General features: G+C 41.3%; 2 protein-coding genes across 2 annotated transcripts in view; both read left to right on the forward strand.

Annotated features, from left to right (window-relative positions):
- The window catches only part of LOC122329551 (lethal(3)malignant brain tumor-like protein 4), a 41,728-nt gene extending 37,319 nt beyond the window's left edge, over positions 1–4,409 (forward strand). The window contains exons 19-20 of the mRNA XM_043225846.1: positions 2,901–2,963; positions 3,220–4,409. Coding sequence (XP_043081781.1) covers positions 2,901–2,963; positions 3,220–3,372 — 216 coding nt within the window. The 3' untranslated portion in view covers positions 3,373–4,409. The remainder of the gene's footprint in view (positions 1–2,900; positions 2,964–3,219) is intronic.
- A 4,237-nt stretch (positions 4,410–8,646) lies between these two features.
- Positions 8,647–16,844, forward strand: tmem200ca (transmembrane protein 200C, genome duplicate a). The gene is made up of 2 exons (XM_043225849.1): positions 8,647–9,424; positions 14,834–16,844. The coding sequence occupies exon 2, from the start codon at positions 14,855–14,857 to the stop codon at positions 16,388–16,390; it is 1,536 nt and encodes a 511-aa protein (XP_043081784.1). The 5' UTR covers positions 8,647–9,424; positions 14,834–14,854; the 3' UTR covers positions 16,391–16,844.
- The last annotated feature ends 656 nt before the right edge of the window (positions 16,845–17,500 follow it).

Raw genomic sequence — 17,500 nt, forward strand, 5'->3', positions numbered from 1 at the left:
TTCTATTCCTGTGCTGTATGGAAGCCGATCGATTCCTGGGTGAATTATAGATCTCTCCAATGTTTCCAATGTTTGAAGCCTTTGATGAAAGAGTGTGACGGTAATAAAGAGGTCAAGCGTTCTTCTCAGTAAAGCTCTGACCGTCCCGCAGGACTGATGCTAATCACATCTTCATTAGCAGGAACAAACAGGTCTTAAGATTTGCTTCCCAGAATGTTCCGGAACCGTTGTTTTGGTTCCAAAGAATATTCCACAAATGTTACTTTTTGGTTCTCAGAATGTTCCAATTTCCAGCAATATTTGTTTATTTTTCCAGAACATTCCGGGAACATTAGGGGGTTTTTCCAGAATGTTGTGGGGGTTTTATTGTTCCCGGAACATTCCAGCAATTTTTAGGTTCTTTGTTCTCAGTCATTTTTGGAAAGTTTATTTTTGGTTCCCCGGAAGATTCCAGGAATTCCAAGTTTATTCCCAGCAACGTAAAAAAAATATTTGTTCTCAGATCGCTTCGGGAAGGTTATTTATTTTTTGTTTTCAGAAATGTTGAATTTTTTTGGAGGGGAGTTAATTTCTAGAATGTTTGTTTTTGGTTCACAGAATGTTCCTGGAATGTTATTTTATTAAAAATTTATTTTTATGTTAGATTTTGTTCCCATAACGTTCTGGGAATGTTTTTGGTTCCAAGAATCTTCCAGCAATAGTCGTTTTTTTTCGTTCCAAGAATGTTCTGGAAGTGTTGGCTTTTGGTTCCAAGAATGTTTGGTTCTTTGGTTGTTGGGGGGGGTTTTTTGTATTGGTTTTCCAGAATGTTTTAGTCCCCAGAATGTTTTTGGCCAGCGAGGGGTGTGTTTCTCTCATTACTAATAGATATCAGTGGAACTTACCACCAGAACGTTTGCAGAACGTTATTCAACGCTGTCCTAAATTCTTCCAATCTCTTCACAACCTTGATATTATGTGCACCAGTCATTTTTCAGCTCTCCTTTATATGATACGCATGGAATGAATGAACATCAATAATCAGAACTACACACACACAGGTTTTTTTTAAAAATAGTAACATATAAGTTATTTATAAGCTACAGAAAACGTTTCTCAGGGCCAGGTTCTGTCCGGGAGGCAGGTGTAGATGTGTTTGAGAAACACTAATGCAATCACTGCATCCTGATGTAGATGTTTTTGCTGAAAAATCAATGCAAATCCGCTCTGGATGTGAGCTGAGAGGACCGGAGAAGGTCGGTCTGCAGCGTCTTGGCGGCGGTTTTTGTAATAAATGGAGATGTTGTTTCGGAGATGCTCTCTGGAGCTGGTCTGTTTAATTAAAGTCCGGCGCGGCTCCAGAGACGCTCTTCCTGTAATTGTACCGCGAGCGTCTGAACGAGAACCTCTGCAGGGTCAAAAAGCACATCAGTGGAGTTCTTCAGAGACTGCGGCGCTGCTTCAGACGGGTTATTCTTAGCCGCGGTTGTTTGCTGGAGATCCCCGAGCGTAGCAGACACATCTGAGTAAACTCTGCAGGATATTTGTGTTCTGCTGACGCTGCAGAAGGTTTCTGAGTCTCCTGCAGCCAGAACACACTTCATCAGACCATCAGGAGATCGAGCAGCAGCGCTTAACACTTTAAACGGCCGAAGCACAGGGATATTTGTAGAAATAGACAACTATACGCTGTACGGGTCAAAATTATACACTTTACTTGAAAAATCATTAGGATATTACAGGTCTGTGACGTTATCACACAAAATACCCCCCTGATCATTTATTATATATAACTGTTTTGAGTTGAAGCAGATTTTGGTGCCTGTTTCTTTAAATGCAAATGAGCTTTTGTTCCCGGCCCCCTTATTTCAGAATAGAGCTGCTCCTTTACAGATCGTACGTTGTTTGTGGCGCTGAAATCACGCTTTTTAAATCATCTCGGTTTAAACTTCTGATATATGACTCTTCATGTGAGGACTAAACCAGATTCAGGTTATATCAGTGAAAGGTAAAAGTGATTTTAGCAGATAGTTAGACGGATATCGTCCGATCCTAGCAAACCAGACATCCAGAGATTATTTATTCAGCTTTCAGATGACTTATACTTATCTCAACTTAATAAAAATAAACCCTTATGACTGCTTTTGTGCTCCAGTGTCACAGAATTAATTCAAATTATTATTAATTATTACTTTTTAATGCACACGGGTGGCTTCGTGTTGTTTTACAAAAAGCAATAAAGTAACTTTTTTTGTTTGTTGTAATTTTATGTATAGTGAATTTTTTTTTCTGTATATTATTTTTAATTAAATAGTATATTATTGTAAACATAGTTTTAATAGTTTTTAGTGAGATGTGTAACTGCAGCAGTTGCTAAGTAACGCAGAAATGTAACCTTGATTCTGTCCTGTTGAGAATCTCTAACAGTGTGTGTGTGTGTGTCTGTCTGTGTGTCTGTGTGTGTCTGTGTGTGTGTGTGTGTGTGTGTCTGTGTCTGTGTGTGTGTGTGTGTGTGTGTGTGTGTGTGTGTGTGTGTGTCTGTGTCTGTGTCTGTGTGTGTGTGTGTGTGTGTGTGTGTGTCTGTGTCTGTGTGTGTGTGTGTGTGTCTGTGTGTCTGTGTCTGTGTGTGTGTGTCTGTCTGTGTCTGTCTGTGTGTGTCTGTGTGTGTGTGTCTGTGTCTGTGTGTGTGTGTGTGTGTGTGTGTGTGTGTGTGTGTGTGTGTGTGTCTGTCTGTGTGTGTGTCTGTCTGTGTGTGTGTGTGTCTGTGTGTGTGTGTCTGTGTCTGTGTGTGTGTGTGTGTGTGTGTGTGTGTGTGTCTGTGTGTGTGTGTGTCTGTCTGTGTGTGTGTGTCTGTGTCTATGTGTGTGTGTGTGTGTGTGTGTGTGTGTGTGTGTGTGTGTGTGTGTGTGTGTGTGTTTCAGGTGGCTGATTTCATCCATTCTTTACCGGGCTGTGAGGAACAGGCCAAGCAGTTCAGAGAGGAGGTGTGTGTGTTTAAAGCTTGTCCGTTGCATTATAGAGATTTATTTTTTCTTTATGCAAATGTATAAAAAAAAGAGTTATGTTTTCTAACATTTTAAATATTTAATGGTGCATTTGATCGGTTTAAAGCATCCTTGAAGAATGCAGTATTTTTTGTTCTTTTATACACTTTTTCTGTAAAAGAGAATGTAAATGCATCTCTTTGAGATCATGATGATTCTTTTATATGATGTTAAACACTAATGCGTTCCTCTCCAGCAAATCGACGGCAAGGCCTTTCTTCTGTTGACGCAGCGAGACATCGTTAAGATAATGAGCGTGAAGCTCGGCCCGGCGCTGAAGATCTATAACTCCATCCTGATGTTCAAACACGCCGAGGATAAGAAGCAGACTCCGGCGGGAGACACGTGAAGCTCCGCTCAAGCTGCTGTATCGATGCATTCCGACACCTTCGTGCCCCGAACGCCTCCGTTAGCGCTCTTCACCCACGGCCTCGTCTCCGTCAGGTTCCCGCTCTGCCTTTAAACCTCACCCTTTCCTTCTCCACCCGACACGACAATCAAACACAGGCACCGCCGTCTTTCAGGGGTCTCTCTCCGTCACGGTGCTATTTGTACTCAAACACAAACAGGAGAACTACAGGACTTGTGTGTGTGTGTGTGTGTGTGTGTGTGTGTGTGTGTGTGTGTGTGAGAGAGTGTCTAAATGAACAGTCGTCATTTACTTGCTCTCTCTGTGACCAAACCCCTGTGACTTTCACAAAAGAACGTGCTGCTGTTTACAGTCTAATAGAAATGAATGAGAGACAAACAGCTCTGTATCTCACACAGACACACACACACACAGACACACACACACACACACACAGCTTTGAATTAGGACTGAAAATGTTCTGTTCTGTCCAGTCAAGTTAGTGCTGGGCAGCCATTAATCACGTTAAAAATCATTTTTATTTCTATTATTTTATGTGTGTGTGTGTGTGCTGTGTAGGCTTGATTTATTATGCATGCAGAAATACACACACATGCATTTATATATGTGTTTATATATTAAATATATTGATATAATATAGAAATGAGTGCTGTCAAATGATTAATCGCATTTAATTGCATCCAAAATAAGTTTGTGTTTTCATATGTTATGTGTCCATAGAAATATACAAGCATACAATATATATTTTGAAAATATTTGTGCATATTTATATTATATTTTTATATAAATATTTAATAAATAATATACACATACAGTACACACACACATAAATATACACAGTACACACTCATTATGTAAACAAAAACTTATTATGGATGCTCATTTGATAGCACTGATAGAAATAATATAAAAATTAATATGTATATGTGTACACAGCGCGCACACACACACACACACACACACACACACACGCACACACACAGACACACACACACACACACACACACACATACACACACACACACACACACACACACACACACACACACACACACACACACACACATACACGCACACACACACACACACAGACACACACACACACACACACACACACACACACACACACACACACACACACACACACACACACACACACACACAAGACTTTTATTTCAGATGCCAGTAATACTGATTAATTGTTGCCCAGCTATGAATCCGCTTCGGTTCTGTTGGTATTGATGATAAATGTCGTTTATTTCAGATCATCAATGTCTTTATAATATTCCCGTGAGCTCAGAGAAATGTTCTGGTGCTTTTTGCGTCATCGTGGAGCTCTTATTAGAAAGAGAGCGTGTTCTTTTGAAGGAAAGTCATCAGGGTTTGAGTAAACGATGACGTGTCTGAACTCTTCCGTGATTCTCAGAGATTTGACGCCCGTTCTGTTACTTCCTCTCGTTTTATTCTGTTTTGTACAGTTCTGTATGATTTTGAACCTGAACCTGCTGAATCACCTTTTATTTATTGTGCAGAATCACCGAACGTTTGCACAGGGAAGGATAAAAATAATATATTGTGTATGATCGATTTCAAATGCCAAAAGGATTTGTTTTAAATTGAAGAGTGTTTATTTTTGTGACGCCCTGAATCAGACCAATCCCTCTTTATGTTTAATGAAATCTACTTTATTCTTAGTGAGAATGGGATCTGAAGTCTGTTTTCACATCAGGGCCCTTTCTGATGATTATTTAAAGACTTGCTATAATGCACAAAGCAAAACCATATATATATATATATATATACACACACATGTATGTATATATGAATTTTGACATTGGTGTGATTTGGATGCCGTTTATTTAATTTAGCCAAACGTCAGGAATGTACTTCCATCTCGTGTGTGTTTTAGTTTCTGTTTCTTCAGAAAGCGTTGCTGTATTAGTTCTTCTCCGTTCACCCAGATATGAGGATTGATTTATCGGTCAGATGCTTTGTACATATTTATAAACCCTCTTTCTTAAACTCACTCACTTTGTACAACAGATCTCCTTCGGTCACATCAGCACCCTAATAAACCGTGCAAATCTCCAAAGAAATCTTTGGTCTCTGTTCTTTCTCGTATCTCAGATGAACACAACTTCCACGGAGCTGCAGGCTTCCTGGGTGATATTTGATTTATAGGGTTTGTATTTAATTATAGGGCAAGCGACGCTTGATTTTATTCACTGTGGAGCTTCGGGACACAAGAAATGTTCAGAAATGATGTCGGTCTTTCTTCACGGTGAAGAGGAACGCATCGATTAATCCACGTTTATTAATAGAGTTCAGATCAACCAGAGCCTGATCGTGAAGGTAAAAGTTCTCATTGATGTTCCTGCAGCTTCACGACCTTCAGATGTTCCTCAACCGGTCACAGCTAAGCTGTTGTTCACCGCTGGAGAAGCTAATATAGAGGAGTCGTTGACCCAAAAAGGGACATCTGAGATTAGGATGTACTTTCTTCTTCAGATCTGGAGAAATGTGTCTCAGCAAAGAGTGAATGAATGGGTGCCGCTATAATCCACAGCTCTCCGAGATGAAGCCAATCCAGCGATAAGAGGTTATTAATGTCTGAAGTATGAGTCCATAATTCATAACTCTTCCTCCGGTGAAAATGTGCTTCTGTTGTCTCTCATCAAAATCCAGACTTCTGTGCAGATCTCTCTCCTGATTCAGACCACTTTCCCTGGAGGAAGAGCTATTATGGACTGTAGATTCATATTCGAGTTAAAAAGCTGGAGTAGGTTATCAGCTCTCACTCTGACGGCACCCATTCACTTCCACCGTTGAGACGCTTTCCTACAAACTCTGGATGAACCGAGTATGTTGTGAGCACATTTAAATCTGAACTTTCCCTTTAAAGAAAGCGTGTTCAATTATTACACGAGGTTTAAGGCTGTTGGCGTTAATGATGTAATTGTTAACCGTGTGACTGATGTTTGTTATGGGTCACGGTGATTGGAAACACCCGAGGGCCCTTCATGCAAACGTGAGTCAGGTGAGTTGAAGCGCAGCCGTAATAGCCGAGCTGTGTTTAGTATGGAGCTGTAGAAGACGTCAGAGAACAGTCATGCATGTTAGTTTGGATCAACAGCACTGAAGGTGAGCTTTTTCTTTAAATGGTCATAAACATGCGTCATGTCAACAATGCTTTATGATTGATATCATTAGTTTAGACTTCTCAAATGATCTCAGGAGTTTTGGTGTACAGTGTCTGTTTTGTTCCTACATGTTCACTATCCCTCCACTTCAGTTAAAGCCGGTCGTAATATGTGCGTGCTTTTATTGTGTGGACAATTATGATGATAATGAAGATGGAATTGGCAATATTATCCTGATTTTAGACCTTTTCGAATTCGATGAATGTGGAGCATGTGTCATGAGAGCACGGGTGTATATTGTGTGAATAAAAATTATACATTTCTCTTTTACGTCACAAATTCATTAGGATATTAAAGATCATGTTCTATGAAGATATTTTATACTTTTTCTACCATAAATGTATCACAACTTCATTTCAGATTATGCATCGCTTTTTATGAACAGCTTTGAAGGAGATGTCCTCAGTGTTTATTGTTTTGCTCCCTCAGATTCTAGATTTTCTGATAGTTGTATCTCAGAGAGAGAGTCAGTCGGTCTCAGACGTCAGTGAGAGATGATCGATCCAGCTTTCAAGACTGGTTTGTGTTCCGGCCGGACGCCTTCAGCGCTCGCAGAACCCTGTAAACATTGCTCTGGTTTCCACTCGAGCTGTTAAACGAAGGCCGTGTGCTGAGAATAACCTCTGGGGTCGTGAAGTCTGACCTCTGGAGGCTTTCCTGTGGGAATCTGACGAGGCTAGTTAGACGCTGCTCCTCGACGCCGGATCTAAGGATCTTCAAAGCTTTGTCTTAATGAGCGTCTCTCTTTATCCTGAGCTCAGCATCTACGGGAAGCGCTCGGGGTGAGATTAATGGAGTGAAGCGTTAGCAATTAAACACGCCGCTGTTCACGAGACGGGCCTTTGATAGAGGAAGGACTTCCAGAACCTGTGAGCAGCGCTGCTAGTTACGCTATCAGATACTTTGAGGTACTAGTAAGGTCATGTTACCTTTTCATTTACAAGAAAATACGAGTTTTTATCGATTGAACGCTCTCCTAAGATGTGCTTTAATTCATCTCTCTCATTCAGAATGTTACACAAACATGCAATAATTAAATGTTAAATATTTCATACCTTTTAATATCCCATTGTTTTTGCTGCTGACCTTTAATGATCTAAATCAATCATACTAATTAGCAAAAATTTCATCAGTAAAGAGTGCTGTACAGCATTGATTTTTTTTTTCATCAGCCAGTTTTTACATGCATCAAAAATTTTTATTTTTTAACATTAAAATAAAAAAAGCAAGCCCTGAACGGTTTCAAACAGTAACGCAAAAGTGTTGGGGAAAGTTACTTTTAATTACAAACTGCACTACTTCATAAACCAGCGCATTAAACCATAAACCAGTCATAAACCAGTAACTAATCTCATTAGTTTAGTAAGTTAGGCTGGGCTTCTTTCTTTGAGCTCTAAACCGTTCTTCACATCAGAAGTGAAATATCAGTCAGTCTGAAGTAATGAGTTACACATTCAGTACTTTTTCAAACTAAAGCAACATTTCTTTCAAACGTACAAGATGATATGTATTATATAATATTTCCACACTGCTTGTAAAGCATGAAGAGTTTCAGTCGGTCAAGATGATTATTGATCTCTGGCAGGATATTGATCATACACCTCTACTTGTCTTCATCAGATCACGTCTTTATCATGCAGGTCATCTTTTTCTTTTCTTTTCCCGTAAATACCGTATTCTCCGAAGCACCAGGAAAAAGTTATTGCCAAAAAATATGAAAATTGGTGGCACCCCTATAGTGAAGAACACATGTATTTTGTGCCTCTTTAGTGTACTAAACTCATATACTTAGTCTGTTAAATCAAACAGCAAATGATGTGCCCAGTGCTTATTAATGGTGTGAAAGCTGTTCATATTCAGTCTAGAGAGATCTTGAAGTTATTAGATAGTCCTGCTGTACTGTATTTAAAGTGCTCTGCACTGAAACTATGTTCCAGTTAAAGACTGATCGTTTAAACCTCACACAATCCTCATCAAGGTACATTAAAACACTTTTTATGAGCACAGAATCGAGTGATAGGACAGCGAACGCGTTAAAGGATGCTTGATTGAACTTTGTTGTTAGGCACTTTAGGATACACCGATCTTCTGTTGTCTTGTTGTTGTTGTGGTTCTCGGAGCGTTCTGGAGAGCTTCGTTAACAGAACGTTTATTCTTCAGAAATGCTGTAGTTCGTCTGATAATGTTTTTAAACTTCTTTCAAAACGTTGCAATCTCCAAATGATTAAACATCCCCTCGATGTTCGTGCGACCAGAGGAGACTAAACGCTTCTGATCGTTCAGAGAAACGAGGGTTTGTAACTTAACTAGAACGACAGCAAAACGTTCCTGGAACATATCGGTCGAGATGCAGTCGAGGCAGCGTTCTCGCGTCATGACACGTTCCGACCAGTGCATGACGTTCCTTGCTTGTGAACGACTTCCGAACGCGCACGGATCTGTTCTCTCGCCTGTGTTTGAGCAGCAGGAACAAAGAACGAGCAGATGAACGAGCTGAAGAACGAGCTGATGAACGCAGGTGAACGGGATCGACGCGCGTCGGGTTAAACACTTTAGCAAGCGATTATTCAGATCCTGCAGCACTCGCACCGGATTCGGTCTGCGGTATCATAGCAACAACACCGGAGAAGCGGCGTAACATCAGCCGCAGTACCGAACCGAACCGGAGCAGAACTCTGGAACGGGGAACCGGCGCGCGATCAAACGGCTGCGAGCAGCGCGGAACGACTCCTGACTGGAAACACCGGGAATAACGCGCAAAATGCGGTCTTGCGGAGAGACAAAGTTTGCGTGTCGTTGCCCGAATACGAATCTATTAGTCGTGTTTCACGGTAAGCGGTCGTTTTCTCCTCCGAGACGCTCCTTCACGGTGTGGATGGAGTGGATTATATGATGTATCGATGGATATGTATATATATATATGTGTATATATGCATGTATGTAAATCGATGGATGAACGCATGGCTGTTCGTCTCCGGTTTTTCGGTGTGTTTTTCGATGCACCGAATGTCTGTTACGCACGTTCTTTTCCGCGCAGAAACCTCGCGGATTTTCCGTTTTCTGTTCAGTTTGCAAGAGAAACCACCTTTTATTCGTCGGGCTCCTTTGTCCTCTTGCCGTTCACTATTCGGCTCTTTTTCACAATCGCCACGAACACTCTCTGCGTGTTTGATTAAAAACTGTTCCCGGGGTCTGCGCTGGAAACATGAGCTGTCAGAAAGCAGATTGAGATGAAGGGACTGTAACCCGACCTGTTTGAAGCCAGGGGGGAGTATCTGTGTTATTATTGACCCGAAGGGCTGGGTGCTGACTCCGAGGTGAGCTCCGGTGAACCTGGCCGTGTTTCAGCTTAAGAAGGTCATACATGATCGCTGCGTGTTGGGTGTTCCTGCGTTAAACCCCCGAGAACCCGAGTCTCTCCAGAAGATCCTCCGGCTCAGCCTGCACTTCTCTGTGGGAAGGAGACCATTAGCCGAGCACCTGAACGAGAACATGGTGTTTTCTGCAGGGTTCCTCGCATCACGCCACATCTCGTTTAAAGCCAGTGCAATAATTAATGCAGGAATGGGTCAGGTTTTGTTTGTGTCAGAGCTCATTAAAGCATCGGTCCGAGCCGAGCGCCGTCTCCCCGGAGCATGCGGAAAACGTCTCGGTCTTGCTGTTTTTCGGCCTTTTTACTCAAGAAAAGCTGCATTGAGACGCTGGACCGGCGTTGAAGCAGATTCTGTGTCGGGGTCGTAGTGAAGCTGATCGTCACGGTGTGGGTTAAATGTGACACTACGCTCACAATGCGTTCCGCCAAGCCTTTTATTTCAAACTAAGCGTTTTATTGCGTAAACACCAACACCATCCCATCACCATCACGTCCGGGGGCTACCTAAGAACCCACAAACCTTTTAAAAAGATTCACGTTTCGGCCTTTAACTGAAAGGGTTAAGGGATTAATGAATGATTGCATGTATTTAGTTGGAATGCGTCGAAGCCAACGACGTTGAGGCGAACGAATCGACTTACTCCGGTCTCTATCAGCCGGTCAAAACTAAACACAAATTCATTTAATGTATATTCATTCGTGTAATCTCCTCCTTCGAAACATCGCAAAGCGAAACATATATCTGCTTTATACCAGATTTATCGATTTATAACCGCGATAATCATTTTTGATGGCGACCGTCATCTCTAGAGAGAAAGAGCCCGAGGGATCCATTCTTAATGGTCAGATGTTCCCAGTCGGAGAAGAAGCGTTGAAGCTGGGCTCAGATCAGTTTTGCTAGCAGCTCATCCGTCAGATGGACTTTTATTCTTTTGCCCGTTCATTCATTTTCCGCCCAGAGTTCATGTCAGCAGCATGTGTCCGGTGAGATGTGTTTGTTTGTTGGAGTCGGTGGAAGCAGGCGACGCTTGGCTCCGTTCTCGTTACGTTCCTCCGCGCCGGTGACGTTACGAGCGGATTCGTTCAGGCGGCGTCTGTCGCTCGGCGTTCGCTCGCCCTTCAGAAACCAACACAAAGGTCACGGTGATCCATAAACCCCCGCTGGAGATGTTGACTGATGTGTGCGTCTGGATCCGAGCTGACCTCTGAACTCCCGCTCATCCTCCTGTCTCTTTTCAGCTTTATTTCGTGAAGCGGCGAGGCGTCGTTTGCCAAGCGCTCTCAGGAATTCGTCAAATCCGTAAATCTTTGCGGTTGGAAACCATAGAAGCAGAGCCAAGGCAGAGATATAGGAGCTGCGTGTTTTATAACATCTGGAGCAGCTCCTGCGGATCGTTTAGAAGAAGAGCTGCGTCTAAGGGATTCACACCAGGCTTTTAGATCAGGTTTTGCAGGTTTAAACTCACCCTCAGGTTTGTAGAAATGTGTCTGTAGCAATGGAAGTGAATGGGTGCCGTCGGAATGAAAACATCACAATAATCCACAGCGCTCCAGTCCATTTGGAGAAGACAGAAGATCAAAGGAATCCAGCCTTAGGATGATTTTAACTCAGCCTTTAGTGAAAAAGTGTGCAGATTTCTCTTCTTTTCCACTGAAGCACGAGTTAAAATCATCTTAATGCTGGATTAGTTTCATCCTCTTCTGTTAAGCGATGGACTGTGGATTATTGTGGCGTTTATATCACTCTGACGGCACCCATTCACTTCCATTGCTGAGACACATTTCTACAAACCCGATGAAGACACAAAGTCGTCTGCGTTTTGGATCAAGATCCTCTGTAGTGCACTAGTGAGCAAACGCACTGCAGGGCAGGTCCATGAACACGACAGCAGAGGAAATAAAGATACTGGCCGTACTTTTTCAGTGTTGTGATCGATTCAGGGACGATAAAACTTCATATCCGTATGAAAGACTGACGTCTGGCGAGAACACAATCTGCACAAGCGTGGTGTTTATTTACTGTCAGCTTCATGAAGCTCTGGAGAGTCATTATCGGCGCTCATCGGAGGTCGTATCTGCCGCTTCGTGTTAAATCAATGTCCATCCGATGTGTCCAGAGACCGGAAGCTAGCTCTTAATGAGCAGAGAGAGAAGCGGACACTCGAGATCCAGCGAGGAACTAATTCACTTTTGTCTTCTCTTCTCTCCTGCTGATTCAGAACTAATGAACCCTGGTGCTGCAAACTCAAATATGTATCTTCCCTCTGGAAGTCCCTTTTGGAGACAACATAAAGATTTAATTGGTGCCATAAATTATTAGGCTCCGCTGCAGAAAAGCAGACGGGTTCACGAAGGCCACGGCGAAATATAGCGTGTCTGTTTAGATTGAGAGCGTGAAGCGTGTATCTGTGTCTCTGTTTGGGCGAATCAGTGGCTGCGTCTCTGTCTCTTTATTTAGAACGGCATTGTTTCTTATTTAATGAAACTTCTCAAATCTCTTTCATGCGTATTAAAGATGGCGTGGTTCATCACATTCACTTTAATTCATTCTTATTCTAATTTAATCCAATTGAACGTGAAGCGCTAAGATATCAGTACATTACCCTTCAAAAAAAGAGATGTTTTTATTTAGATATTTATACTAGAAGACAAGAACAAAATTCAAAAGCAAAACATTTTTTTTTGTTCAGCAACTACAATAAGTCTTTTAGATTTACTGCAGTAATTCTGGCAAAAACAAAAAAAAAAAATATATATATATATATATATATATATATATATATATATATACACACACACACATATATATATATATATATATATATATATATATATATATATGTGTGTGTGTGTGTGTGTGTGTGTGTGTGTATGTATGTGTATATATTTTTTTTTTCAGAATGTTGATTATTGACCTTAAAAAACGAACTATAACATGATTCAAGTAACACTGATTAAAGTATCTTAAAGCTAATACTGTACAAAACTGAGCCAGATGTATGCAAAAATACTGCAAAATAATACAAATATTAACACTGAGCTTTTGAAGTCAGCTCAAAAAGTGTGAGAATAACTGAATGAATAGATGAGTATTAACTGAAAGAAACAGCATCCTCAGACATACAGTAGTTCTGCACTGATTTTCTGTGTAAATATGTATTTAATGGATGTGTTTGAGCATCTTCTGTGTTATATCACACGTAAGAAACGACGAGTTCAGCTCACGTCATCTCAGAACAACCCAAGTCTTCCTGTATGTACGGAGAAAACAAGTTTTTTTTCCTGCTAGTCTTAAATCACGTCCCGTTCCTGCAGTTTCGGCAGCTTTCATGTCAGATCAACGAGCAGATGCTTCTCATGTCTCTGTTTGGAGTCTGGTGTGAATCATGTCGTCTGTCTCTCTCACGCCGCTTCTGTTCTCCATGATCGTGATCAGGGCTGTGTGTGTGTGTGTGTGTGTGTGTGTGTGTGCGTGTGTGTGTGTGTGTGTGTGTGTGTGTGTGTGTGTGTGTGTGTGAGAGAGGGAGACTGGAAATGGTGATACTTGGCATACATATATTAGTTTCTATGAGTGTGTGTGTATTTACATCAGTGTAAGCAGGATTCTGGTAAAAGATGCATTTCTTTGATGAAAAATACAGTAAAATCTGAAATATTATTATCATGTAAATGAGCTGTTTTCTCTGTGAATCTGTGTTAAAGTGTACTTTATTTCTGTGAAGCGCAGCTGAATTTTCAGCATCATTACAGAAATCATAATAATATACTGATTCACTGCTCGACAAACATTTATGATTATTATCAGTGTTGAAAACAGTTGAGCCGCTCAATATTTCTCTGGAAACTGCTGAATTATATTTTTCAGGATTTACAGATGAATAGAAAGTTCAAAAGAACAGCATTTTTATAGAAATAGAAATCTTTTGTCGCATTCTAAATATTTTAGTGCCACTTTCGATCAACCTAGATAAAGATAAAATATTTCTCTGAATGGTGGTGTAGCTTGGTTTCCATTAAAATACTAAGCAAAAGAAGCTTTGATAATAAATGTTTTTAAACACATTATTTTTCCAGAATGAACACACCTATAGGTGTATAATATATATGCATGTGCTGTAAGTGTTATGTTATTTATGACTGGATTGCTCATGTTGTGTGAAACACTGTTCAATTCAATGGGGATCAACTGAATGTGACTGTCTCTTTAAATCTGTGTATTAGTGAGTGTGTCGTGGGTAAGCGCTGCTTCATCGTGACGACGAGAAAAAGCGTCAGAGAATAATTAATTTTATATTCTATAGAGGTTTCATTTTAAATGGCTTTAAGTTACCAACCTATGTTTTGATGGAAACCTTAGATTCATCCACTTACTTTCTTGCTTTATTATTACTAATATTACTGTAATATTTGCTGTTATTTTTCTATTCTATCTACTTTTTTATTTCATTTATTACCAAAAAAACCTTGCTATGTGCGCTGCGTTTGGCTAAACGAGCGGTAACACTTTATAACGGGTAGTACTTATTCACTTTTAACTACAACTTTTCACTCAATAAATTCAGATTTTGCTGCTTATTAATAGTTAGTGTGGTAGTTGTTAAGTTTCGGTATTGCGGATGATTAGGGATGTAGGATAAGGCATTAATTTCTACCAATAAATAGCTAGTATTCCAGTAATATGCATGTTGTAAGGTGTAACCGTAAAATAAAGTGTTACCGCACTTGCAAATTATTGCTCTTTTGATTGCTTCTCGTTTGTACGTTTCTTAGGATAGAAGCGTCTTCTAAAAGCCTAAATGTAAATGTCTAGATCTCACGGCGTTCTCCGCCCACGCTGATGTTCTCGTGTTCTTTCTATCTTCTCCAGGATGATTAATTGAGCGCCATCATGATCGCCACAGGGGGTCTGCTGCGGATATCTGCCAGGAGACAGGACTCCCTTCGAGCGAAGAACCGCGCGGAAAACAAGCGCAAGAGGAAAGCGAAGAAAAAGAGGAAGAACGAAGTGGTGGTGGTGAAAGGGAAGCTAAAACTGTGCTCCGTGTCTGGACTGATCGCCGCCGTCGGGATCCTGGTGCTTCTGGTCGGAGTGGCCATGGCCGTGCTGGGATACTGGCCCAAAGAGAGTCCGCTTTACCCAGGACTCATGATGAACGCACAGAGGACTTACGACAGCCGAGAATTAGTCAATGTGACCGCCAGACCGCCTTGGGATCTCCTAGATAAAGACTTCAGGAGCTATAATGGCTCCAATGGGACCGCTGAGCTGGATCCGGGAGCTAAACTAGGAGCGTTTGCTGCATTTATCAACAGATACTTATATTCAGACAAGCTGAAAGTCTTCGGACCTTTAATCATGGGCATTGGGATCTTCCTGTTCATTTGTGCCAATGCGGTACTTCACGAGAACAGAGACAAAAAGACCAAAATCATCAACCTCAGAGACATCTACTCAACGGTGATTGACATTCATAGCTTGCGGAGCAAGGAATCTGCGCCGCTTAACGGTTTCGTGAACTACTGCCAATCGAAAGACACCAAATCGTACGGTTCCCCTCATAAGGGAACGCCTCAAGGTAGCATGATCCCATCCCGAAGACCGTCTACCACCATCCCACGAGTCTCGTCTTTGGAGAGACAGAGCTTTACAGACACCATCTACAGCATCTACGGAGACCAGAAGCGACTGGACAAGCCGTGGGAGACCCGGAGCATCGTGTCCACTTCGGTCAACGCGTTCACTCTGCCAATGATGAAGCTCAACCACCGGGGAGCTTCGGAACGAAGGGGTTCGGATAAAACCGGAGAGGCCAAGCCAGAGTTCCTGGACGCCGAGGCCATTTGCAGGCGTTTGGAGGATCTGGAAGCGTCTCGGACCACCACCAAGGCCAAAGTGGAGCCTCGTCCCGAGCTGGCGGCAGACTCGGTGGAGGTGTACCGGAGCAGCGGGAGCCTGCCAGGAGCTCCTCGGGTGTCTCTGCAGGGCTCCCGGGTCCAGCTGCTGAAGACCACCGGATCTCACCTGTCCTTGAGCGCTTTGTCTGACTACTCCAGGTCAGTGGATCTGGAGATCTGTCCGTCCAGCCCTGCTCTGGTGCGATCGAGGCGGCTCAGCTGTCCTCGGCTGGAGGGCCTCGGCGGCGGAGGATACACCAAACTAGAAGGCCTCGGCGGAGAGTCCTTCGAGTCCACGGACAATGCCAACGCGCTCAGTCGAGAGAGCTCCGTCGAGGAAAAAGAGCTCTGTCCTCAGACTCTTCTTCAGGAGTGTGCCTCGGTCAGACAGTACTCCAAGAAACAAAAACTCTTCATGGTTTCCCAATCGGATACCACTTTAGAAGACGTGGAAATGGAGAGTAGAGGTTTAATTGACATGCAGCGATGGGCTTTAGAAAGCATCAACACTAGGGATGCACGATATTAGATTTTTGCTCATATCCGATATGCCGATATTTTGGTCGATACCGATATCTTTCCTGTGTGGAATTCCTAAGCAAATAATTTTTTATTTCTGTTTGTTGAAAACCTTGCTTAGAAGTAACTTTATTAAAATAATTTTTTGAAAGATAGTACACTGAAGGCCTTGAAAATGAATTCAATCTCTTCTGTGTTTTATTTTCTTTCAAACAGACGCAGTTGAAACCTCAGTCACATGATCCTTCAGAAATCATTCTAATATGCGAATGTTTATTTATTACTATCATTATTACGATTATTGTTATCAATATTAAAACGACTTAGTGTATTTTTTGAGGATTATTTGATGAATACAAAGATCTTTTTTACATATACCATTCAAAAGCTTGGAGTCAATATTTTTTTGTGCTGGTGATGAGGTGATTTTTATCATTTTTTATTAAAAATGCTCAATTATAGCAATTAATAATTTAATTTCACAAGGATGCATTACATTGGATGATATCATGTTTATAATAATATATAATATTTATCATCTATAATGATTTTTATTTCAGATAAACGCCGTTCTTCTGAACTTTCTGTTCACCAAAGAAACAAGAAACAATCTGTTTTCAAGACAATAATAACAATGGTTTTTTTTTTCTGAATTAGTTTGAATTTTAGAATGATTTCTGAAGTAATGATGCTAAAAATGGACAGGAATAAATTACGTTTTAAAATATATTCCGACAGAAAGCAGCTGGTGAGCTTTAAGAGTCTTGACATTAACACCGAATGAAGTAAAAAGAAAGATAATATTGTGCATCCCTAAACGTGGTCAGTGTGTTCTCGGTCTTTAAGAAAAGGTTTCCTCGAGGAATTACAAGCAAAAACCTGAGACTTTCAGCATGATAGCACAGCTATGCTCCACTAGATTAAAAACATCTTTATACTTCCAGTAGTAGATTATTTGTGGCTGTTTTCGTTCGTCGGTGAAGTTCGGCTGTCTGAGCAGCATGTTTTATACCGTCGTCTACTTGCACTTTTTTAACCAAATTATGGGTTATTTTTAGAAATGGACTTGATAGCAATATCTGGTTTGAAATGTTCCCTGCTTGTGTGGGAAATGTTTATG

Source organism: Puntigrus tetrazona, chromosome 24, assembly GCF_018831695.1.
Source record: "Puntigrus tetrazona isolate hp1 chromosome 24, ASM1883169v1, whole genome shotgun sequence".
Taxonomy (NCBI): domain Eukaryota; kingdom Metazoa; phylum Chordata; class Actinopteri; order Cypriniformes; family Cyprinidae; genus Puntigrus; species Puntigrus tetrazona.

What these genes read in the sequence shown, in the direction of transcription:
- tmem200ca (XM_043225849.1), top strand. Translation starts at nt 14,855, where the DNA reads ATGATCGCCACAGGGGGTCTGCTGCGGATATCTGCCAGGAGACAGGAC.